The sequence below is a fragment of the Varroa jacobsoni genome, unplaced genomic scaffold (assembly GCF_002532875.2).
Source record: "Varroa jacobsoni isolate VJ856 unplaced genomic scaffold, vjacob_1.0 scaffold_376, whole genome shotgun sequence".
Lineage (NCBI taxonomy): Eukaryota > Metazoa > Arthropoda > Arachnida > Mesostigmata > Varroidae > Varroa > Varroa jacobsoni.
The window spans coordinates 144,446-171,558 of NW_019213278.1; the positions used below are offsets into that span (position 1 = coordinate 144,446).

General features: G+C 38.7%; 1 protein-coding gene and 1 long non-coding RNA gene across 4 annotated transcripts in view; one reads left to right on the forward strand and one right to left on the reverse strand.

The window, feature by feature from the left end:
- LOC147753569 (uncharacterized) overlaps positions 1-10,679 on the reverse strand; it is a 55,440-nt gene extending 44,761 nt beyond the window's left edge. For all 3 annotated transcript variants that reach the window (XR_015310774.1, XR_015310772.1, XR_015310773.1), the window contains exon 1: positions 10,402-10,679. This is a non-coding gene — a long non-coding RNA (uncharacterized LOC147753569). The remainder of the gene's footprint in view (positions 1-10,401) is intronic.
- Positions 10,680-17,835: 7,156 nt separating this feature from the next.
- LOC111259870 (uncharacterized) lies at positions 17,836-24,413 on the forward strand. The gene is made up of 5 exons (XM_022832193.2): positions 17,836-20,914; positions 21,595-21,794; positions 22,165-22,338; positions 22,688-23,110; positions 23,900-24,413. Exons 1-5 carry the CDS (start codon positions 20,767-20,769, stop codon positions 24,068-24,070), a joined length of 1,116 nt encoding a protein of 371 aa, XP_022687928.1. The 5' UTR covers positions 17,836-20,766; the 3' UTR covers positions 24,071-24,413.
- The last annotated feature ends 2,700 nt before the right edge of the window (positions 24,414-27,113 follow it).

Consider the following 27,113-nt stretch of genomic DNA (forward strand, 5'->3'; position numbering starts at 1 on the left):
ATTGGCATATACGCTTGCTAAGAAAAACTAAGATAACACCGTACTTGCCAAAGACAGATTTGAAATGAATAGACGCTAACGCTGTTACTGGTTTGGGAAGATACATAGGTCGTGCGCAATTGAGCGTAAATGGGTATCGGTTTGTGCTTATCGAAATATGCCCATTACACGCATGTATTCACATATGTGTGTATATATATGTGTCCGTAAAAGTATCTATTCCAACGCTTCAAACAAGCTGGAAGTAACGAAAATAATGTGATGTTTCAACATGTGATTTGAACCTTTTTATATGTGCAAGTTGCCGCAAAATTACTGCAATCCAATGATGCTTACTTCACAAAAATTCATAAAATGCGACCCAGGCATATTCACCTCGGCTGAAACACTACGTGGGCTTTTCTATCTCGACGATTCAACTTTCAAGGAAAACTATTAACAGCAAATACAAACATACACATAATTTTTTTTCACCGATTCATCACCGATTTCTTGTAGGAACACGTTCGGCTTCGGGTAGCAAGTAACTCCGCTGACGTTTGGATAGATAGCTTTGTTGAGAAACGTATAGCGTTAATTTGTTTTTTTTTTTCAATTAGTTTCACCCAATTAAGGAAAATAACTATGTCGGCTTACGCTAGAAATTTACTAGAAGTAGGGCTAACTCAGATCAAAACTTGAACGGCTATAATCGTTTCAGGCTTTTAGGTTTAGCTAGGTGACGATTTGCCTGTTACTGGAGTCATGCTTAGCGGTCGTGGGAACGATTATGCACCCTTAAAATTGGTTCACTAAGCTATCGATCTTTATCCGAAAGTCCTTTTTATAAACACCAATGAATGTATACGAAACTGAACATTGAGTGATAGCAAGATGTCAATAATAACATGTTTGCCTTGTGTTCATTGTTGATGTTGCATCAGCGCTTTGGACCGCATCTATGTCCTATTAACCCGTTCAAGCTGCTCAATCCAGAGCGATTTCTTTACGCATATTTATTTAAGCTGATTTTTAATATCGAACATCGAAAATACGGTGCTTGCCTTAAGAGTCAAGACCTCTTCCACACAGTAATAGTACGTTAGATGAAGGGCAACAGGAACGTGCAGAGAAAAATCTCGATGCTGGTTATTGTTTTATCTTCCAGAAGATGAAATCGGCCCTGTTTAAGGTAGATGTCTAACGCACTAAAAACGGTAGGGTAGATACAACATTCGAGAGCAGCGAGAGAATTTTCCACGTGACGCTGTACTCCTCGAAGTAATGTTAATGATTTTTTAACGAAAATTCAAAAGAGCTTTTAATAATATACGTATGCGGTGAAAAAGGATGTTGGCCCAAGCTATCGGGCGTATCAATAAGAGGTTTAGCATCGACAAAGATCACCAATGGCCTGACCTAGTATCTAACAGTACATAATGGCCAATTTGTACCTTTTCTCCGAAGAGCACATACAAGAACAGAATAGCAAGCGATTCACTTATCAACTAGAGGCATAAGCGTACTGTTGTATACAACTGTTTCATTTTAGATTTCAGTTGGCTAGCTTCTCTATGTTTAAATCAGTTGTTGTTAAAGAAAACGTGCTTTAAAACACTATGAGTTCATACTTAAAACCAATTAACGTAATAGCGAACAGAATTATTTCGAAAAAATTACACATGTATTCTATATCATCATTTTTTTTGTAAATCGATTATAGCAAAATAATGTGGCAAACATTTCTCACATGTTGAACTTACTAATGTAACGATTAAAGTTGTTCAACTTTAGAAGCATTGTCGACTAATTCATATCATGAAGCATGTGTGTCGCAATTCCGACGTTGAACGTTCGATGTTCAATGGCCATTCTTATAATTGAAAGTGATACAATCAATCCAAAAAGAACTACGTTGAGAATTATCTGTACGGTGCTAAACAATGTCGCGGGTCGCCGTAGAGCAATGGAAGTTAAAGTAAACTCTGAGTTTGAGTTTGATGTAGCTAAACAATCATGAAGCAAGTTAAATGCGAAGTTTAGGCAAGTACTCAGTTTGAATTGAACTTAGTTTCCAATTTTTATGTTCAGCTGTCCTAGCCGATGGGAACGCTGACTTTTAGAACGGGAACAAACAACTAGAGACTAGAAGGTTTCCAATGAACAGCTCATGTATAATATTATATGTTATGTAAAATGTTAATATTAAATGTTATACATATTATGTAAAAAATTATACAGTAATCAAAAACATTGGTTACACTAAGACGTGCTGTTACAGCATGTATAGGACATATGAACATCAGTTGGTGGTGAAAAGATTATCTTAGCTATTTCCTCCTCGAAGACCTGACTCGCATAATTGGCCTTGTTATATTGGAGATTTGGCTAAACTATGGCCTGCTCAGATCGAGGCAGGAACAACAAATGACGCTTCTAGAAGAGCTCAGTTTCTATATTCTATATACACAAATATGAAGTTTACCAGTCCGATATACATGTGACAGGATGGCGGTAGTTTGCACAATAAAGCACGTATACCCTGTACGCAATCTTTCCGCATCTCAACTCCGCCATAGTTGTGGCAGACAGCCGGTTTCCAGACGACCTGATATATTCACCTGCTTAATAGCGGTGTATCCGCCTGTTTCCCTGTTTTTTTTTTTTTTTTTTCTGTATAATATGTACAACAGTTTTCCCGGTCGCCAAGGCAAAAATGGCTTACGGCAATGACAGTTTTGCCCCATGGGGGAAGAGTGGTGGTTGTGGCGCAGCCCAATACGAGACAATACTAGAAGATAATGAATGCTCCTCCCACCAAGGACGGTACCCTCATAGCTCCACAGTAAAAACTACAATATTGATTGTAGCTACGACTACAGATGACAGCGGCAGCAGTTGCTGTGAGCTAAATGTGACGCACGGACCTGTGCGGTCGGCACCCTAAGCGCGTTCCTTCAACTGCCGATTCGTTCTTTTTCTATTGCACGTACACTCCGAGTGTTATTTGTATAAGCAAGATAGCGGAATGCAACTTCTATCAAGACGGCTCGTAGGGGCTCTTTCCGGGATGAGAGTATTAAACATACTAAATTCCCCTATGTGTTGAAACATAGGGACGGCCCGCGTACTGTGCACTATGGGAAAGCCGGCCTGGAAAACTATGGAGACGAAACAGCATGTGAGAAAAAACGATACAAGGCTGCGCAACATGTATTATCATTTCTCATTCACTCGGTACTTAGACATCTACATCTGATCGTACAGATACGAACACAGACGTATGCTCATAGATACCCACAGAGCGATACACACTGGCACCTGGTAAATACTCAACCTCTGACAATGGTAATAATCTTATTATCCTAGTAATTCATCGGCTATTTTCATTTATATATTTTTTTTTAATTGAACGAGACCTTTAACTTTAGAGGCGGAAAGCGAAATTTCTCTAAGAGATTCGATTCTGTACGGCCGAAATTAAGTAAACTTCAGTCCTAAAGAAACGTCTATAGCGCGATTCCATCGCGTCGAATCACGCTACGAAGGATAATATTTTTCTATTCAGATGTAGATGGCATTATTTTTACCTAAACAGCACAATTAGGGTGGCGCACTTTTTCCCCGTTTTTAAAATGCGCCAATTAGCATTTTTAGTATCGAAATTACGTTACATCGTTATAAGGTAATATTGAAATTTCCCCTTTTAAAAACTGCCGTCGCTACAGAGATCATAGGTTTAGCGATGCATTTACTTTTTTTATTTATTTTTTTTTTATTTACAGGAAAATCTTGGAAGGCTAGCAAATTTCGAATCTGAATGATCTCATCTCTACCCTGTCGAAACACAGGTTACTAAATGAAGGCTGTTGTAGTTATACTTAGCGTAGAGCCGCGTGCTTGCTGCATGAATTTCGGGGTTTCTGGTAAGTTTCGTATTTCGTGTAAAGTTACTGCAATATATGAATTATAAGATTTTTGTATGGATTGTCAAGCTTACTCTTATCGTTAGTTCGTACCAAAGAAGAAATTGTTGACATTTCAAACGAATTTAATTAGCTTTTCGCAATAGCATTTATGTTCCGTATCAGCTGTTTCGAAATTGTGCCAACAATTAATGTAGCTTTACAGTCAATGTGAAATATTGTTTTCTCTGCAGGACTTATTTGCCAATTAGGTTGATGACACAGTGTTACAAAAATGAGAAAAAAAAAAAAAAAACAAACGAAATATGCATACGTACGACTTGAACATTTCAATTACTGATAATATAGTCAAAAAGTCTTAGTTCTTCCCCTTGCCTCGTTCGTGCATCGTTAGCCCAACAGCTTCGCTATAAAGCAGCCCCGTACGACGGAATACAGAAAATTCGATAGCAAAAAGAAGCAGTATTTAGTGGAGAACAATTACTTATCCGACGCTTAGGACAATACTAACAAACAGACCTGGTGATCCTCTGTTCGTATTATACCCGTCCACATCCCAATAAGCAACACATCATCACCTGCTATTAACAAAAAAAAAAAAAAAAAAAGTAAATTATCTATCGTAATATAACGCACAGGTTTTATTATGAGCAGACTTTGACGGTGTCAGTGGTTGATGTAGCTATTGTGTTATATTTAGATTCCATCTTACTTTCCTAACGAGTAACATTTGCAACTTCGGTGTTATTCATGAACTTGTCCTTCATTTCCACATAATTTACTACTCGACATCGTCGAAGGCATAGCATCAAATTTACTCTTCACCTTGCCGATAAATAAGTTATCAATTGGAAGACTTCGGCCCGACTAGATTCTGTTTCCCTTCATATATGAAGTTCATTCGATATCTTACGGGATAGAGTAGTTATGATACGTCATCTATTAGCTGCGGACTACAACGGTTGCTGCCATAACATTGTTTGATGCTGGCATCGAGGCCTCATCGGTCAGAACGACTACCGCTGAAGTGCAGGCTGTACTAATCAGGTATACACATTGTTTAATGAGGTTAAAATGAATTTTTCGAACATACGCCATGTTATATTTTACATTCCACTCGCATTTTGTCTAGGCACTCGTAGTATCGATATATCATGTAAACGTGATTAAGGCGTTTGCCTCGTAAGGCTCCCGATGGTGCAGTGCCTACTAATGTGAAAAACACTTGAGATGTTTCACATGATTGCTATACCTCATTTGTTTGCTCGGAAATGATTTGGATACAATCTGAAAAAAGTTTCGGTACTTTCCTCGTAGCAATTGTCTGTCGCGGGCATGAAAAAAAACACCCGAAAACGTTACCTCTGTTTTTGTTTGAAAAGAAAATAGAAAACTTAGAAAAAAAAAAGAGTATTGAGAGCAATAATCGGCAACTACTTTTCGAAACCAAATATTTGTATTTACAGCGTTTGAAACTTCACAGGACCAAAAATTTCATCTCAGAATTTTACGGAAGATTTAAATTCAGAATTCGATTTAGCATATGGAATACCTCATGGAAATCCTCAAATGCGAGAATAAGGCAAACTTTCTGATTTCGCTCGGTCTTTTCTGTCTCTCGTCAATTGTTACTTTTGGTGATTACGTTCTCCTGATAATTGAAAAATCAGTTTCCTTTGTATAATAAAATACGGCATTATTCAACGCATCAATACGGCATTATCATTAGTTGAAGTAAATTAATAGAGCTATCCAGTATTGTTGTTAGTTAAGTGCGGTGATTCAAAGAGCTGCGCATTGCTCCTTAGATGGAGTTGTCTAGCCTAGCAACAGCATATAACTTCCATATACCCCCCAGGAAACTTACTGATCATTCGCAAAAAGCTAATTTAAGCAGAATTAAGATATACGAAAAAACATGCGAAAGACCACGATAGGAATTCACTGGGATCCCGAAATGAACGTCTATATCTAAACACGATAATTATAGAACGAAAAATGGAACAAACACACAGTAGTATATTATAAGCAAAACCAAGCAAGTTTTGGTGAAAATACAATTTACAGCTTTTATTTGCTCTGATTAAAGAACGGCTTATTTAACTTTTATAGATAATTGTCTGAGTAATAGAAACGCTGCTGCGCTTTCGGCGCACGTTTGAGATGTTTTTTTCTTGCCAAGAAAAGCTTAATCGAACAATCTTTGTCCCTTCATTTTTATTCAATATTAACGTATGCTGCAATCGTTAATGCGTATGCGTCAGCACGTAATGTATGTTATTTTTTCTTACGAACCATCAAACCCCCCAAACAGGGTTCAGTGTTCCGTAGTTCCCCCATCGCGTTCCTTTCAATGGCTTTATTAAAATAGAGTGTATCTTGATGAAAAACAAGTTTTCGGATGTTCATCATTTTGATCAGCTGGATTTTCAGTTGTCCGACTTCATTGTGCATGTTTTTAAATGCATGCCGTTTACTATATATTACTACAGGCAAGATACCACGTTATCTATGTATCATTAAAGTTAACGCTAAGGTTCTGTTAGCCTTGTACCTAACTTTATCTACTAGATTAATATTAAACGGTTAATCTATAACGTCTGCCGCCTTATCTTGCCGAAGTCTCATCGACCTGAGTCAGCCCATGTATCTAAGCGGGTCCTAGGGGTGAATCTGATCTGGCCATTTTAGCACCTATTATTTGACGCAAGACTGATTGAGGCTCGTCTAAAAGCCATCTACTTAAAGGACGGCGCTCTATAAATATTGCTCGATTCAGCCGCTTATCCACATCGCCTAGCTGATGCCGTATCAGTAGTTGTGTAGCTGTGATACGTACTTCTTAAACAAAAAGCATCCGTGCGATCTCTAACAAAGCTGGCGGCTTCCTTACAGTGAATAAATAGCGACAGGGGTGCAATTAAGTTTAGGGTTCTTAAACAAAGCCCGGTACCCCCCGCCCCACGGGGAAAAAGAGAAATCACTTTTTAACATTTTACTTGCAGCTAAATACAAATGAAATGATAATGTTGTTGGAGATTCATAGATGAATTAGTTCTTAAGTTAACACTCGTTATGTGTTTCATATTACAATGGTTTAAGTACACTCTTGCGACTAAAGCTAAGTTTGCTGTCAAAATTTATTGAAATAATTCATAATGATCGAAAGGTGAATGTATATATGATCTGTTCGATTTTTATTCTCGTCACCGAAAACTGGCATTAGGTAATTTGAAGTATAGGCCCCCATCAGCGTTCATACATAGACACGCACAGATGTATGTCCTTGTCGTTAATGTTGTATGACGCCTTTGACGTTCTCTGGCCGCCAAGGCTAACTGGCGCCTTGTACTAGCCTTTAGACAATACTGTTTCGAGAGATAGCGGAGTCACAGCCTGTTGGGAGGAGTAAACGAGCTCGAGACGCGATGCGCAAAAAACAAACTCAACGATGTTTCTTTTCGGCTTCTGTCAGCGGCCAGCAACGAGAACTGAACAGAGGAGATGGGTGTATCGGACGGCCGATTCAGCTCCAACGTCAACAGGGTAGAAGTAAGTAAACTTCTCTACTCCAGCTGCTTCTATTATTACCGCTGCTACCGCCACTGCTACTAGTGATGTGACTGCTGCAATTGTTGCTTTGCCTGGTACAAAGAAGCAGCAAAGTAGGATGAATTAGATGACCCCTGTCCCCGGTCCACAGACAACTGCTCTGGCGTAACGGACGATGCTAACGTTTCATTCGCCTCCTGCTCCTTAGAGCCTCGCACCTTCCCCGCTACTGCTCCCCACTCCATCCCTATACAGTCCCCAACGAGAGCTCTTTAGGCAAGAAAAGTGGAAAAGCTCGTAGCTATTACCAGTCGCCAGGATTTGGGCTAGTTTTCGCTCGCGTCTCGGTAGCTTCCCGAACTTGCCGCTCGGCAAAGCAGTCAAATACCTTGGAAGAGGGTCATATGGTTGAGAAGAAATCTATGGGCTCTAGCTTTTAGCGGAACGTCAGTGTGTAGATACTTCAGTATTTTTAGCAAGCAATTGGCTGCATCAAGCCAACCTGGACCGTCAACAAAATAGGTAGTCCTTTAGATAAATGTTTGTTTTCTCAAGTAACGAGATAAGAGACAAAGCAGGGAGCGATCCGTTCAGTCAAAAGCGTGATATCAATAGAACGTGATTCATATATAAGGAATTGCACACTTAGCATCTGAATCGTGACTTTTCGAACAGTGGGCTTGAAGGGAGATGTCTGAATCGACACAAACGACAAAGATTAAAAAGTTTTCACTATTAATAAAACAGCGACGTGACACGTTGACGATATTCTAAACTTAGTGTGGAAAGAATGGACATTTTGCAGTCCAAAACAGACTGCTTATTGCGTTCAATCAGCTGTCTCAAAAATGCCTTAGGAAAAAACCATAAGGACGGTCCCTATTACCAAAGATCACGCCTGAATGTTACCTAAAGACAATTTATATCTGTTCTAATTAGGCCTAAATAGTATACTGGGTATACGGGTAATACGCTCGTGAGCATTAAAAGAATGATAATTAATATTATTATACTTGGATAGTTCGACATAATTCAGCATGATGTATATCGTAAAGAGGAAAATGTCTTGTGTACCTAACCATAATAGACATTTTTGTGCGTGAATAAACATTTTGGTATCCTCTTCGAAATCATCTGGCATCCTTCCACGTCACCCTAGCACCAGCTCTGACACCACTGAGTTTATCGAGTCTATTCTTCGTTGTAGTAAATGATACTAAATAGTATATACATCGCCTTATGATCTGGTTTGCTATCAAACATTTTGTTGATTGTAAAGATGGCACTGTAATTGGCCTGAAGTTGTCCATGAGGCACCTCATGGTCGCATCACGGGAGCATTCTCTCTACTCGTTGTGTACAGCAGATCTTCGCCAGATCATGTACAGGACAACATTTAGGCCCATTTCAGCCTGGGTCCTACATCTTCCTCCCTCTGGCATGTGTCCAGCAATCTAAACAGACGCTCGTATCAGATTATAGCTACGGTGCATTTTTCGCGATTTGCTCGCAACAAAGTTCCCGCGTGGGTGGTATTTCTAGCTTGCCAGAAACCTAATCTTGCTAAATCACCGATGCTTGACTTTATAATGGGGCAGATATTTCTGAAACAGCAAAAAAACGCACTAACTGTAACTTCGCTAAGTGGGACGGTTTTTAATACATTATATTCGCTGACCGCTTAGTAAAATATTGGGTGGACCTGAATAATCTAGAACTGGCTTAACCGTCAACATATAAACTTCGTTGACTGAATTGATTTGGAGCATTACAAGCAAACATAAAACGACATTCTATATTGAACCAATTTGAATAGTAATTCTTAAGAACCGTAGTTTTGAAGTCGACCTGAACATCAGTCTAGGCTTTGATAAAATAGTTCTACTAGGATAGGAGATGAGTCACCATCTACTCTAACAGAAGGAATCATCGTTCTGTTCGTATGGTATAATAAAAAGGAAGATCAAATTAAATGCAATCATTCTGATACACTTTCTCAGAAATAAACGCGCCTGTGTGCATGAAGATCGTACGGAAAGGCTTTGTTGTGGGCAAAGATTGGGTCGACGAGAACGTTGCCACTGCAGTTTACTTACTCAAGGTAGATATGAAGTTTTTGAATTCTGAACCACAACTCCTCATGTAGCGTTCTACGATACAGTTTCAAAGATTACTCTAAAACAGTGTCTGCTAAATCTGCAAGTGTCATTGTTACCAGGTAGAATTTATCAGCCGGCCTGTTGGTACTCCGTAGGAGAAGCCTGTTTTGAGATATTCTCAATGTTGGCCTTTCTTTTATAGACTCCAGCGAAACGAAGGGGTAAAAAAGCCTTGAACTCTTTATTTGTTAGGCGAGTGACCCCCTCTCACCCTTTCTTCGCTTGTACGATGTAATTAGTGCTCCACACCCTTCATTATCCACCTCTAGGTTATAGATATCCCACAAACAGCCTGAAGCTGGAGGTAGATAAGGGTATACCTGCAGAGGCGTCGGGCAGAAGATGAATATGGGGCAAACAACGATATAAAATGGAATGTATCTAAAAAGATCCATATCAAAGATCCAGGTATTTGCAAGAAAACGACGGAAGGATGTTCGAGCCAGGCTGAAATGCTCGTTGTGGATGAAATAGCTACGGTCACTGTGCTCGAAAAAGCTCATACGTATTAATGATTATAATATTATCAAACGATGAAATTAATAATTTGAATCTTCAAAAGATACAAATTGAAACTGGTTAACCGATGTAAACAAGACAAATTCAGTTATAATACCTATTGTAGATAATTGTCTTAACATAGTTGAGCTTCTTTCATTATAACGGTGCAAACGGTATCAAAAGCAACTCTTCATTCATAATCAACTGTTCTACGTGTAAAGCACTGTGCCTGATCGAAGATAAGCACAAGTCGGTAACAGATAAAAAACGGAAGGGGTACGCACGTGTTGAGGGAGGGCAGGGTAGGCTTTGTTTTAATTCCATCATAAATGAGGGGCAAAGCGATGACTCACTGAAGACTGCGGGCAATGACAGGGGGAGTCTGTTGAGGTGTCGGCGTATCGAGTCGCTGAGGTGCCCAGGCAGCATTTTGCCCAGCGGGATACAGGCTACAAGTCGTCTGCTGGTAAGTTGGTGGCATAGTTATGTATACGCTCGATTGCCTCTGGGCGCGTGTTTCGAGACCAGTGAGGTAATGTTTGATGGAAGCGTTTTCTAACGACCCGACGCTGAAACAACGGAGAGAAGCAATATTAAGAATGGTCGTTCGCGGTTTGGATAGGCAGACAACGAATCCGGGTGCTTCCTAAACGAACGTGGGAAGGATGGTTGTATGTGCAAGGGTTCTTTTTCGGGCACTTAGATGATAAGTCTTCCTAGGCTTCATAGATAAGTGTATTGAATAGGAGTAGAACCCCTAATACATAAGGTCTCTCTCAGCAGAACATTGTCGTCGACGCGTACTGCAATGTATACTACGTTTAAATAGAACCAAAAATTGTTGTGTTTAAGAGGAGCGTTCTTACTCCCTTAGGGAAAAACGGAAAGAAAGATACTCTATTATTCAGCATAACAAACTTCGTTGCTGGTTCATAAAAAGAAGGTAAAACGTCCAAACGTTTTTGGGTCCTCGGCTCCTTTGATGAATAGCAATGAAATAGGCAGCGATAGGAATTAACATATATTCTACTCATACCTTTACTACAAATAAGACCCTCGGTAACGTTCTATTAGCCCTCGGGTAGTTCAATCAAATGTGCAATTTCCGGCTACCAATCCGCTTGCGAAATCTAAAGAAGGAAGCTGCCCGTTTATCTCAATTATAGTACACGGCGGAGCTATATGGATGTGGTCGAGGAGCAAGCAACATACATACGCATATATTAGGCTTTGATCAAAAAACAAATGTATATTGTACGATTCTGGTCCCACGTCAGTGTTATTCAAAGCCCAGATCGTACGTACACCGGCGCGACGGGCGGGAGGAAACTTGTATTTTGGGTCAACGAAGCTGATCTCGTACCCGACCCTATTTGCTCGTTGTAACGTAACACGTTGGTACATTGGAAGATAGCAATGAGTATACATTGTGCCGTTACTCAAATAAACTTAGTATTTGTTCGTATACTGACTAGAAGTTAGCAGGTAATTTAGACTGAATGATTTGAGCGATTTTTTTTCAAAATGCTTTTAAAATATTTAGTGACTTTTTTTTCCTTCATGCTTCCTTTTATTGTTTATTGTCTTGTGAAATCTGTATCTAGAGCTGTGCAAAAAAATTAATTCTCCTGTGTACGATCGTCTCTGCCTGCCTCAGTAGTGTTATCAAATAGACATATATAGATAACACATTCCTTTGGATAGTAAATAGAGTTGCCGTCTTGATGATGGAACGGTTTTTAACTGTCCTAGAAAATTGCCATCTGTCCTTATACCTTACGTTGGAGTCTAGCTCTAAGCAAACGTAAAACAAAAAAGAACATATAGCTAGCAATCATGCTCTACGTAAGTGTGATCAATATTAGAGCGAGCCACTAGCTTTTTAACAACGTTTACACAAGAGGACTTCTTACATATTTGCCTTGCGATTTCCTGACAACGTTCCCTTATGTAAAAAAATGTAAATGTATTAAAAAAAACAAACAAAAATGTATTAAAATTACTCGAATGATCCGAAGTGGTTACTCTATGAAACCATGCTTTCCATGCGACTTGAAGAATAATGAATCGAAAAAAAAAAGTTTTCTATCCCTTTCGGCGGCTTAGCGCTTGCTTTGCCCAGCTTTGGGTCGAGTACCTCCACCACAACTGGCGGACTGTCTCGTATGCAAAGGAAATTGGCAAAGATCGATGCTAAACCTGTTTATTCTATAATGTCAACAAGAGCTACCGATAGCTAATTATTTCCAGGATTACCTTGCGTTTAGGCTGTGAAACGCTGGCTAAACGGTTAGGTTTAACATGTATTGTCATCAAAGAAGCGTAGCAGTGTTTTTTATTTAGATAGGAACATTCTCATACATAAAATACGAATTTCTTTTCGACTTATTAGAAAAAATTGAAGATCTTGTCGCTGACATTAACCGACCCAAGTCGAATGACACGCTCGTCTTTCTCATATGGTTTCCGGAGTAAACGTATATCGTCATATCTGTAGGGCGAATTTTCGTGATTTCCATAATAATAAGATGACCTTTTTTTATGATGAACCATTAAACGATAGGTTGGCTTATTTAACACTACTAGCATTTTAGTATGCTCTCGAATATTTGATTAAGCTTCGCATATTGCGCCGGATGTCATGCAAGGCTCCGTAATAACATTATCACGAGGAAGGTTTTTATTGTCGAGTGGCGGAATGGGAACATGGCGCTCATCTCTTCTAACCTCGATAACGCAGGACTGATATGCAAATTTAATACATAATCAGTGGACAACTAATAACCCGAAGTAATAATCCAAACAAAGAGCAATCAGGAACCGCTTTCAGATCTTGAGATATATATCTTTTTTTCATGATTTTGCCCTCGATAGAACTTTTAAACATACTGTGACATTATTTCCTTCCGGCTTGTCCTGCTGAATATTTTCAGACCTATATTCTGTCAAGTTAAGCCTTAATATGCGTTCTCGTCCGAACTGAAATCTTCAATTACTGATGTTTCTCCATGAATTCACGGAAGCCATTGGCCTAACACAAAACAGCAGTTTAACTACATTATTGTCTAGATGCCACGATGTTCTAAAAGGTTTACCGATACCCGTGAAGAGTTGATGATTAGACCGTGCTTGACGACTATTCAAACTGGGCTCCAGGACGCTCGAGAAAAATCGTCAGAAATATTTTCTAAGTAACAATGAATTTCTAATAGCTTATCACGAATAAAATATGGCTACAGTCTAAGGGAGACCTATTACCATCGAATCCAAAAACGCAGCGAGCGAGCGAGCGAGCGACGATTTCAATGACTATTCAGCCTTACAAGAAATAGTGCACAGTGATAGGGTCTCTCGGATCTTTATCGGATATTTCTACTTCTGGGGACAGTTAGTCGAAAAATCGATGACGTCCATGAGGTTGTTTACGACGATGTTGTTCGAGGTGGCAAGATTTTTTCTATTTGGCAGACATTGAGTAAGTAATCATTAGACCTTTATGAGTAGGTCTGGCTTGTAGCATAATGAAAAAGTCAGAAACGTCAAATATGTTTACAAAATCGTTGAGAACTAGAGCGTTACGCTTCGCGAGAAATCGTGTCGTGAACACCTGTGCCTTCATCAATTCAATTTTGGTTGGGACACAACTTACTTGACAAGACTCAAGGTTCGCAAATTTAAGTTCCGGATTACATTGAGCGCACTAAATCGTACATGACAAGTTGCACCGTCATGGGTACAGCGAATGTCATTATTGTTTGCGTCTGAAATAGGGAACCCTATAAAGGCTATCATAAAACCAATGCTGAGAGCTTGATCGTACGGCAGTGATCACCCATAAGATTGTACAATGGTGGCTAACTGGGTGTGCTGATTATAGAGATACGTTTAAAAGTAGGGCAAGATTTATTTGTTTATTAGGTTCAAGCAATTTCTAGAGTAAAACAATTTCTAATTTGTGCCAGGAAACCATTAGATAATCTTCTTATCTATATCCGTCCGCCGTAAAACCGTACATTATTCATCGTTGTTGCCTGTTCTAGCAATTAAGATGATTACTCCAGTAGTTCCTTTTCGTTGTTGAGGTTCTCACATAAAGCGAGTAGAGACGACCAGGAATAGATCTGAGAAGGAACTGATTTTTATATACGTAATTTACCAGAGTCTAGCTAGCTTATCCAGACTGACAATTTTGTTCTTACGTCACAAATGTATATCTTGAAGACACGTGAAAGGATGGATTAACATAAAAAATATAACTTATGATAACCTCAAAAGTTTAGATCAATTATTGAATCAATGATCATAGCCATTTTTTATTATCTACACCAAGTGGCTGTTACCAGTCGACTACCAGTTCTCGAGTACAACGTTCCTAAGCAAGTAAAATCTTGACTTCTTTGAACAGCTCGCACTCTAAAATAGGACAACTATAGTAAGCCAATGTATTTTTTTGAACGAAAACGAATTTTTAGCGGACATACCCTTCTCGGCAGCGTGCTTTTCCGTCACACCACAAAACAAATTCATATTAATAATGAGAGATAAAATTTTCGAATAGTAGATCAATAAAAAATAGCTACAGAAGATTTAGGGTTGAGTTCGACGGATTGTTTATCTGGCGACGGCATATATGAGAGCGCGAAAAGTTTTCAAATCGTCCTGGGCATGTCTTCAGAGTATTTTTTATGACTAATAAGCTTTTTAGAAATGTTGTCAGGTCGTCGAGACTGGAGGTCGAAGAAAAGTGGGAAGCGTTTTTCTTGCCTATGTTAACTTTCGCAACGTGCTATGCGATAAACTTTTATAGGAATTGGTTTATTAGAACCCTATCATTGTGGCCTGTTTTGGTCATTTCGTAGAGCTCTGTAGACATTCTGTTGAGACCATACTACGAACGAAATGAGCTACCCGTCGACACGTATAATCTGGATATTAAAGTGACTCATTGAAGTTCCCCTGCTGGATCTAGATATAGAGGATATAAGAACAGTGCTTGAGCATTTAGTAAATTTAGAGGTCCGTAATTGGCCTATGGGAATCCGTTGCATAGCTGTCAAACTTGTCAGGACGAAAAATTTACGCATGTTTAGGCCGGAAGTTGAAGGCCAGTCGCTGATAAGCATTATCTAAGACAATATCAAAACAACGATGTAACTAAGTTATGCTAACTGCTTCCTTATAACAGGGGCAAATCTATAGGTGAAATCAGTGGGTCTAGCGTGCTAACTATGCGTATTAATACACTGACACATCTATCTTACGTATGGCTTTCCCTGTATGTCAAAAAATGTATCTCTCATGTATAAGCGTATATTATAAAATATAAGCGTGCTACGCTTCGTCTATGCAGCGTCCATAATCGTAAACTATGGCTAATTAGTAGATCGCAGATGTTTTTCTTTCTCTATTTTCTACGGTTACGTTCTACGAAAGTCATTACGTTCTATGATATAATTGAACGATTTAAGGTAAATCGTTATCGTTACATGATATTCTGTTCTTTGAAACTTTCGTCGACCTAACGAGACCAGCAGCTAAAAGCAAGGACAGACAGAGCACACGAAGTGAACGCCGTTTTTGGGTCCTAGTAATCCGCAACAAAAAAAAGGACTGTTATTATCCTTATAACAATTTGCAGGGGAGAACGTTTCTCGAAATCGTTCCTGGGCTAACGAGCCAATACCAAGGGAAAAATAACGCACACTTGATAAATAGGTAAACGTATTAATAATACATAATCAATTGTACCGTCGTGAATAGGCATCAATATCGAGTGTGTAACTAAAATTTCGACTGCAAAATGATCATTACGTTGTCAACAATGAGATGCTTTCACAGTTGACAATGCTAGTTCCAATTAACTTATTCAAGCGGCGTTTTCAGCATGCTAGTTCGCGGCCTTTTGCCTGCTGCAGAGCGACGTCGACATCAGCTGAAATAACTCAGTTGGTAACTTATAACTCCGTTTAGACTGATATGACAGACGAATAGAGATATTGGACATATCACATACTTCGCTAAACGTTTTGGAAAAATTATTCGATATATATCGTAAAATATCTACCATTTCGTAAAAAGTATAAAATCCCTGCCAAATAAGGTAAGCAACATTTAGTCAGAGACTAGAATCAAAGTTAAATTGGAAATACATTTTTGCTTGTTCGAAATATCGAACTTTTTCGGTATCCTGATGATCAAACGGGCCGGACAATTTCCCAAGGATCAAACGAACCTTACCCATTATTATACCATGACCGGTATCCGTACGGGAGGCCGCTGGTCGTCCTAATGGTAATAGCCCACCGTACTTGAAAAACGGTGGTAATTCGGCAGCCGCTCCCAGCCAACACCTATCCAGTAACGGCGCTATCCCCTTTAGTGTGGGGGGGTCCACACCTCCTACGACCAACCCTACAATGACAAATGTGTCCCGAAATCGATTCCCTATCGCAAATTACAAGTGCTGTCCGTTGAAATTATCCGGCCGCCTTTAAATCGAAATCCCTCCGGATCGATCTCGACAACCCCCTGTTCATCGCTACTTCTTTTCCTTTAGTTCTTTCAACAGTCCTCTGTGAAATGGTACCGCCTTGGTGATCGTCTCCCGGTCGCTACCTTTCGGCAAAGACCGCCACCGTTACCGTGAGAGACGACGGGTCATGGTGAACTTCTTCACATCTTTATCACATCCTTATAAACATATTAAATTTTTCATTGAACTATATGTACCGAATTGATTTTATTGCTAATTTCAGGCTTAAGTTGTTTGCGATCAAACAAGTTGAGACATTTAGCGCGTATATTAACGCTTAAAAAAGCAGACCTGTTTGACTTTTCAAGCTTCTTTAATGTGCGTCGTATTTCATGAGAACTGCACACAAGTAATAATGCCAATCTGCATCTCTATATTAGCTTAGTTGTAAGTATTTAGTGAGCGTAGTTGATAAATATACTGTCGATAATCCAGATGCGTGGACGTTTTTTGAAAGGAAACGCGTTCCCTTGCAGAAAACGTTAGATGAACGTAACAAAACCGTATATTCTTAGAGATATTTCGTTGCCAGAGCTTCGGCCTTCTTTTTTCGTCTGATCTCGATGCTTTTTGTTAACCTCCTTCCTTGTTAGATCGTAGCTAACTACCTCATTAGAGAACACGAGCTAAGTCGTTATGATTTAGTCCTCCCAATGTACAAACGGTCATAATCTGCTTGATCAACTGGAGTTGACAAGTTTGTCCGCAAGAGAAAGCTAGCTACAACACTTAATTAGAACTTGCTAAGTTAAATTAAGAAGTGTATTGTCTTGCAGTTACGTTTTGTATGTCAATGGCCCGTTCAGCACACGGCCAGCTCGAAACGCTTAAGACAATGTGTGCAAAGTTGCCGAATGATCGAATATTGCAAATTTCAGATACCTTTGTAGTTGTACCAGTTAAACTATTATATGCACACATAAGTTTAACTATGTAGCTCAGAAGTAAAGATAATAACTGTTCAACTTTAATTAACATAGTGCAATACAATGTTAGTACTTTTTTTCTTACTGCAATAGATGTCGAAATCTACAGCAAAAAGTTTGTTGATAGTTCAGATAGCCATATTTTGACCTCGGCTTCCCAGATAAACCACTCTTATCTTACATCACACTTATATCTAATGTGAGATACTGACGCTCAATGATTTTATACCGAGATAATGATCGTGATAACCTTTTTATTAGGTGATATTGCATATTGCCTTGCGCTTTATTGTACACCATGTCTTTTCGGTTTTACGAACCAATACCTAAAAGGTGGCCCATACTCAGGTCGGAGTTGAATCCTGTCGATAAATGTAGTATCAAACAATCTCTAAAGCCACAATAATAGCTATCGTACTCTTCAGAACTGAAGACATTCAACCCGGTATCCTATCTCCTATTTTTTTTGTAGTATGTACGTTCAATGGTGACATAGTAACTCAGAAGACGGAACAAAGCCCCGTAAGTCTTTTCATCAGAATACTCAATCCGTGGCCCTAAAAAGCAGACGAATTCAAACTTGCGAATGAATCGACATAGTTATCAACAAGTGTCACATGGATACGTTACTCAAAGTCACATTTGCTTTATGGAGCTTTCGAATTACAAAAAAAAAAAAGCCGATAGGTTTTTTTTCGATTTTCCGATTCAATTACGCCAATCTGACGGAATTTTTTAAGCAACTTTTTTTTTTCTATATTTTCTATAATTTTTTTCCATATTTTTATATACCACAGAGGATATACCAACAAGCAAATATGGGCGTGGCAATTTAATGATTTCACGATCATTATACGAACAATGTGTATACAACAACAACAACAACAAAAAAACATAGAAAAAAGGTATAAACTGGTATTTAGACCGATTGACAAAAGCTAATTTGTATGTCAATAAATGGTTATGTTCCCTCCGCCCGTGCAAGTAGTGCACCAAGCCATATAACAGAGATGGTGTTACTGACGAAAAACTTATTAATTTAAAAACATTGACAAGGCCCTAATTAACCTTGTTCAAACTGAACCACAGTTTTGCTAAGATACCTTTACGGATTTTTCTGGGATGTTGCAAACGCACTCAGACTTCATAAATCACAGAGGACAAATATTGGATCTAGTCAGCGAGCCACGGGATACCGCGAGCGATTACTTCAAGGAAGCTAGATCAAACCCCTTGGATTAACGAATACGATTCTTTGCATTTATTGTTCACTTATACAAAAGTAAATATGTATGTCAGGACTCACAATGAGGAACTACTCGAAAGTTATGCCTTTACTTTTATGGCTTAGGAACGGGGCTGATTTGGATAAGAGCAATGTGAAGGATTTCAGCGCGACAGCCCGATTGTGAAGTTTGCATCCGATAGAAACACTGAGCATGCTGGTGGAATATCTTGCCAGCGAAGCCTTGTACATTTAGAGGCGTTGATTTTACAGTAATAACAAGTATTTTCAAGCACCGTAATGAGATAAGTATGGATTATGCATAGAAACGTCTATTTCAGATAAACATTTTCAAAATTAATCCATTAGTAAAATTTGTTTTTGACGCAATCCTTTAGGGCTATATTTATTTACAGTTTGTATGTGCAAATGCATAATTACAGTTTTCTTAATTTTTTTCACAAGTATCAAAATATCAAATTAATATTTCCTGTTTTCTAACATCTACTCTCTACGGCCGATGAATTAGTTCTAATTAATAAAATGTAATGAGTCACAAAATAATTTAACGTGCTTTTTATATAAAAACCAATAGACAATTTGCTACTTAGAGCCGCGATCAATCAAGTTAGTAGCTGCTCGATATCAACAATCATTTCATTGACAAAATAACATAGCGAGTTGCTAGGCGTATAACGTTATACAATAGGCACAAAGTCATTTCAGCTAACGTTTTTAGGTGTTCCCGTGTGAACTCGGACAACCTTAACGATATCACAGGTAATTGCCTAAGCTTCTTCTTGTTTCCTGTTCAGCCACTGGTATACTATTTAGAATGAAATGCATTTACAATTGAACAAACTTAGCGTGTAGTATGTACGCCGAGATACGGCCCACCGAATCTATCGATAGATTTTTGTGTGTGCCAATACGTGTGGCATTTCTGAGCGACTCAACTTCGAAACTGAAGTTCGGAAGTCTCTGGCTGGCCAGACACGTGGCTGATCCAGCGACCACAAACGTTGTGCGGATAAATTGCTTGTATATTCAAATACGCCATACTCTTTAAACGGTTACTCTTGTCGAAGTGCGACATAGAATAGCTCCACTTACTATCAATAGCCGTGCGTGGCGTTAGCCATGCGAAAATCTAATTTTCTCTTAGACTGGGTTCCATCAAATACGGTTAGAGAACTATGTATAGGTTGTAATCTGGCGAAAAAAAGAAGGCTCAGAAGGGTCCGAAAAGCGCCGTTCTCATGGTTCCGGCCGGACATTCAAAGAGGCATTTTGAACAAGCTGTCGGTTGCATTAATTATACCTGGGTCTGACGAATGCTATTCTATCATAGTAGTGACTTAATTATACATCTACTGCTAGTTGCTTACAATGATCTGCTTTTGTGCCTATTATTTCTGGTTTATACGAAACGTTGGATATTTGTAGACGCTATAGCTAAAGAAAATTAGAGTATTTGTAATATATATAATAAATATTGCTGAAGAGCGACTTGGTTTTTGAGAGTTCTTGACGTATTCAAGAAAGTCTTAAAGGTACCAGTAGTAGCGCTATTGATATCTGCGAGATGCACGTCCCTATGAAAGGCTTTTTATATCCTTATCATTGATCATATCAGTAACAAATCTAGCTTTTTATTTACACTTGAGGGAGCACTACGGGTTCGTTCTCGTATATATACTAAATTATATTAACCTGACATGTTTAACTTTAACATTTATTTATTTGGGCGTTCACGAGGGGATTTAGCTCAAGGCTAACGAACGAGTAATTTCTTGCAAAGGACACTAAAAAGGTCCTAATACAAATGAGAGAAATAATCGGGGTTTACAAGCATAAACCCTCGTGGGGTGCTCACAGTAGCGTACTGCAGCCATAAGCAAGTTCGGCTGCTGTAAACGTAAACACTCCGTGCGTTAATAATAAATCACTGATAATTAAAATAACGATGCTACAGTGCCAAAGATGTTTTTTACTTTCATCTAACGGCTTTGACCGCATTCGAAATGTTGTTGACCTCAACAGCGTCCCTTGCTGTAATTGCCCGTTGCCCAACGCAGTACTGGGCTTCTTCACGCGCTCCGCACCCTTCAAAGGTACGCGCGTCATTTGCGCAATATCCACTGAGACTTGAAGCAATCGATACTGGATCATTTTGGTGCCCAGTCATTTCATGACTGACATGTCAGTAATGCGGGCTACTTCAGTTACACGAAGTCCTGAAGCGGGTTTCTTAAATCGTTCAGATCCGATCCTAGCGTTACGTGGTTAATACTGTGACATCAAATATGGCTGAAGTTGATAAAGAAAAACAGAAGATATTTTCTTTGATTAGCGCTTATCACCCATTTACGATTAGCTCTTCAGCTGCAAATTATTCGATCGCTGTTGGCAAATTTACCGTTCAATAGAACTTCGACATGTTGGCACCTAGGCATAACCACGACAATTCTATGCTGACTTAGGGACGAAGGCATTTTAAGCTTGTCGTGCACAAACACGCGGAAAATTCTTAGGTAATTTCTTGTCATGCTCAATACGTCTTTCTAGATTACTAAGATAAGATTATACAAAGATAGAAATGGCGTTACTTTATCATTTCTTTTTCAAACACGGTTGTTGCGTATAAAATTTCAGCAAAAATTGAAAAATCTTTCAATAAATAATACATCGGCGCGGTTGGTATTCTCTCCACGATAAAAAGAATGTCCTGTGTAGTTATTAACGTAATTGTTTAAGGCGTTATTAATGTATGTACTGAAAAACCTATTTACAGCAAGCGACGCGTTAGGCTCTTTCGAACCAATAGATTCGAATAAGAAATTAGCATTATCGAAAGAGTTGCCGCCCGCTATTCGAATAGCAGTCCAGGGTTTTGATCAGGCGTTGCAGGACCAGAAAACGCTCATCGGGAATATCAACAACGACATTTCCGGCATTTACAGGATGTTAGAGAAGATTTCCGCTGATGTCACGGTTTGTATGTGAATTACTATAAATCATTAATTTGTCAGTTGTAAAAAGCTTGACTAAACCGAATGTAACTTGGCCACTTACGTAAATAAATCGTAAACCTTTCCTAATTGAAACAAACAAGATTTGACATAATGTGTTCGACATTACGTCACCTAGGATAATGCGTTTTCGCTAGTCAAGAGTATAAAGTAGAACAGATATAATAAAGTACTATATGCTCTAATATCCGCCTAATGTTTACACAGTGAACTGTGGCCTGTTTCATCAATTAAGGCACAAAATGTTGTTTGTATCATTGTGTTTACATTATCGTAAATTGGTTGCTCGTTGAATACTTCATAACGTCAGCGCGTTGCATGTCTGCATTTAGAAGCGACGCCCTAGGGCCAAGCTGGTGCAGTGGCATCAAGGACTAGTCAAAATCGATACTGAACTTCGGAATAGTAAATGTCTCTATGATGATATCAAGTTCGGCATAAAGATTGCCATGTACTTAAGTAGGCACCCGCAAATCTATGTTCATCACATCTACTTCGAAAAAAAGGTCAGTTCACGTTAATTAAACATCGACTTTTATAATAATGATGATCTTCTCAAAGGAAAGAGTATATGTTGTTGAGAACCTACACTTCGATGGAGCTTTCTGAACGATGAAAGTTTAGCTTTCAGAAATTATAACTGTCCCACTAATGATAACGAACAATGGCAATTCGATCTTGCGTTTGCTCGTGGGCGAAAACTGGAATAAGTTCGAAATAGTTACACCTTCTCCATCTGTACAATAATTAAAGCTGATGTAGCGTTTCGGTTATCGCGCATCGCTATCTTTATTTCTGTGTATTGATTAATTGTATGGCTGAAATGTATTTCCGATTATGTCATTTACCTTCTAGATTGAAGTGTTCAGGCGTCAGCTTGAGGATATCAGGTGCTGGATAGACAATCTCGATGTGCAACGCGCATTTAAACGCCGAGCTGCATCCCCGTCATTAAGTGAGATAAAAAAAGCGCTGCAGGTGCAACGTTCATTATTGCAACGCCTTGCTCAGAAATACGCCTTAACTAAAGACAGGATCCTGCTAACCGAGCGTGACGCGTACGGACTCGTAAAGAACGTCATTCCATATTCACAGCGCTTCAGCATGCCTCGAATACCCGACAGTGAGCGCGTCATATCCGTGTTCAGTCCACTAGACTTCGAGCGCCGTCCTTCTGACAACGTACTTGTACCAAAATTCATTTTGACGCAACGAGATGAGGTTCAACGAGATGCACCATCAAAACTAGCACGAGGTCTCTTTAAACTCCCGAAAGAGGTAAAACAGACTCATTGGAAAGTAACATTATAGATACTTAAGGTATGTTACCTGCTAAACAGTGGAACCATCCTGGGGCCTACAGGTCCCGCAAATATTCTGCAATCTTTAATTTGTTCCTCTGAGTTCTTTTGTCTTGGGGAGTTTTTTGAACCAACCTATAACCTAATATTTTTTCAGCTCGACATCGGTCCCTATTTTAGACTTTCTGGCCTGTTTTTTAGCGAGAACTTCCTCTATCAATATATATCGTTAGGTTGTAAATGGTAGGATGGGGAACACCTTAACTAAAAGCTTTTCAGTGTTTTTTTCGTAAGCAAAACTAGTGGCTAAGATTTGCACGATGCCTTAAGTAATCTACGGCCAATCAGAAGTACTCGACGAACTGAGTTTAAACTTAATATTTAAAGCTGAAAATGTCGAAGAGCAGTAACTTACAAGCATCAGCTGAATAGCTACTTAGGTTAGTTCAACTTATGTTAGTTGTTTAAGATTATATGACAAATGATTATTTTATGATGAAGTCACCGTAGAGCCGACTTAAGGAGCTAACCTGACAAGGATTATAGGTTAGCCCAAGACTTGCTTGATATATGAACGTGAAAACTTTTCGGATTTATGAAGTTCAGGTATTGATGAAAACTTTGACAACTAGGTGAGCAAAGTATGACTGATTTTTAATTAAATAGAAAAGAAGAGATAAAAGGTCTATAGTAAGGAATCGATCGAATTGAATGATAAGGAACTCGATTTCAGGAGGCAAATTCTAATTCGCTACTTTGTTTACAGGATAAACTATGGCGGGAGTTAGCGAGAGAAGCCGAGAGAAGAGACGAGAAATCGAGAAAAAAGAAACTTCAAGCAGCAGAGGCCGAGCGCACGGCCGATAAAGTTCGAAACCAGAAAGGACCAAGAAGGTCCAAGAATCAACAGGCGTACTTTTTGGATGAAAGTAGCTAATAAAAATTCCTTCGATAACGATAATTTTGTAAGGATCGCTATATCTCGATGAATTTCAAGTTCGTTATGTAAAAATAACCTGCCGATTAGAAATTTGCCAGATTTTTTATCGGCCTGTAATTCCTTTTATGTTATCCTAGTTTAGAGAAAGTAGACCGCAAATACGAACGTTAGGGTGCAGTTGACTTTCCAAACGTCGCAAAATGCTAATTTCTATTTTATTTGTGTTCAAGATATCCAAAAAGATATACTGAGAATCGCGACGAGTGTAAAGAAATCCCAAGTCTATGTTACAGATGCTGATTTTCCAATAAAGTGAACGATTACGGTCTTGTAAATAGAACGTATATTGAATTCATGCAGCTACATCGTTTCGTGCTGAACATGAAACGTCAACAAGATGCACGGCCTAAGGATCTTGCGCCTAGCTGCCTCATCTGTAAAATTATTGATTCTGTATAAACGGTATTTACTATTTAAATTAAAAAAAAAAAAAATATATATATATATATATATATTATTAAAAAAATATATCTAAACATTACCATTTTGATATGGAAGTAGGGCATGCTATGCCTAGGACCTTAACCGAATTGTCCAGATAAGCGTTGCGTATCAATTCCTCATGACGCTCATGCTCGATTACTATATAATCATCTTCTTCAAATCAAAATACATTGGCTTACCGCAGTACTTCGAAGGCTTGATGCCGCCGCTGCCTTGATGTAATCAACAATCAACTTTAAACTTCCTCTTTTTGCGAAGCATTCGTTCACATGTGGCCCACACAGAAAATGGGCTTCGAAACAAAAATCGTTTTTAGATCAAGGTGCAGCACGGAAACTATTGTTTTTGCAGTTATTTACACTTTCTACTTTAAGATAAGTTGCTTGAAGTGCACCGATCTGATAGCTAATGACCGAAGTACAATGTCTCGTGAGCTTCGATTACACGTCGATCACTGTCCTCCCGCAAATCCTTACTTTTGCTTATTTACTAAATTTTATTACAAAAATGTTGTATTACAAGATAAAATCACCAGATTTAGTCAACAAATCCGTCTGCTGCCGCCGCCGCATTTAAACAGTGACCTTAAGAGAATCCACCACGGAAACAAATTCGACACCTTTTATTAGACAAGCTAATTACTTACTAATAATAACGTTCATGGAGAGCGGACATTCATAAGTATTTTTGCTAAAAACAACATAAGAGCGACGAGCTCGGTTAATTTAAACGAGTCTGATTTTGTCATTAGCATATAGTTACTTTGCGACGTATAGCAGACACATCGAGGTTGACATGAAAAGTTTACTTAGGAAAAAAAATAATGTTTTTGAATTTTTTTTCATTTAGCCTCATGTAACAGTGTCTTGAAAATACTGGCAGACAACAGGCTGAATTGCCGCATATTAGGCGCCATATAATAACAATGGGGAAAAGATTAAGCGTATCAGCAAATGCTGCGGGTAGATATTACTCAGTGTTAATTGCATTCTCCAATGATTGATTGGGTTCAAGCGCTCCAGCATCCTTTCATTATCTATTAGATACATATGGGATTTTTAGCTTGTTTTTATGTAGGAATCCAGTTTAATGGCACCGAATTGAAACCAGTGTATGCTTCAAGGCCTAGTAATAAACACGCAGAATTTTATAGAGGAAATTATATCTATGCCTGATAGGCCAAGAGTGTCATCGGCCAAAGCAGACGACGACGACAGAGTGTCCTCTCAAATCAAGCGAAATTGTTTTCGGAATCCAGAAAATACTGGAAAGGTAGATTTAGTATTAGATAGAACTGTAAGTATTACCCTCTGGCCTGATTACTGCATATGACCCCAAATGTTATTAATTCGCGCTCGCCACCAGTTATAAGTCAAGGCGTCGAATAGCGTTAGAAATTAATAACAACATCAAAATATATTGGAACGGTACGTGTCACCAAGCGTGCCGCATGTTTCTGCGTCTTTCGACTGCTGTATATTGTCACATTATACTGCGCATATTAACCATTTTTTTTTTCTAATTTGACGGATTATTAATAATTTTTTTGGCTAACTGATTCCTGCAGGCTTAGTCGGCGATATTAGTAAATTAAAAATCCTCTATTGAAGTGCGAAAGCTTTTTTGCTTCTTTACTGCCGGGTGCCACGACATGATCACTGTAAGAGGGTACGCCGTATTTGAGACAACGTTTTAAATGAGTAAATAGACTGTACTTATAGCACGTAGTTGTGCCAATAAAAATTATTCTTCGTCCCTTAGGATTTAAACTCTGATAGAGTATTCATAGGGTGTAGCAATGAAAAGCTTGCTTACTAAATACAGGAACGCGTGAAGTGACCTAAGTTTGAGAGTCGCCGTACGCGCATTTGAGTTTAACTGTTTGAAGCACGGTCAGGGGCAGTACCTGATCTATTTAAACACAAGCTGGTTACTGTGATACCTGTTGGTGCTTTCCATTAAGTCAAAATTTTATTGCGTTTAATGGTGGTAGTAAATTCTTCTAGATAGTTATATGCTTAACTTACTGTAGATATGCATCTTTTATATATGTGCAATACTTGACACAGCATCAACAGGTTCCGTGTTCCGGGGCTGCGTTTGGTCGTATTGTATTAACAACAGCCCTGTCGGGAAATTGATATGAAAAATCTATCACGTAGAATACATCATAAGGCAGCTTTTTTGAAGTACTGTGAAAGCTTCCCCGTTGGTTCGCATGGGACAGTTACGGGCTGGATCTAAACAACAATTATAATTTGCTCTTTAATCCAATTTACGATGCGCATAATGCTTTTGCGGCCATGGCAAGACCATATTATACGGAAATAATAATAAGTTACGGTAGAGAGAGACGATTATAAAGGACAGTTAATAATAACAACTTCTTTTATAGAACTGCTAAGAATAGCTACTAATGACAACGTAAAACGCCAAAATAGAAATACTACTTTACACAAAATAGAAAAACTAATTGTACTTTACTACAAAATAGAAAAACTAATTGTAATACCTTTGTACAAAATAGATATATTAC

What these genes read in the sequence shown, in the direction of transcription:
- LOC111259870 (XM_022832193.2), top strand. Translation starts at nt 20,767, where the DNA reads ATGCTACAGTGCCAAAGATGTTTTTTACTTTCATCTAACGGCTTTGAC. An exon ending in ACATCTACTTCGAAAAAAAG is followed by an intron (nt 22,339 to 22,687) that starts GTCAGTTCACGT and finishes TTTACCTTCTAG; the next exon opens with ATTGAAGTGTTCAGGCGTCA. An exon ending in TCTTTAAACTCCCGAAAGAG is followed by an intron (nt 23,111 to 23,899) that starts GTAAAACAGACT and finishes CTTTGTTTACAG; the next exon opens with GATAAACTATGGCGGGAGTT.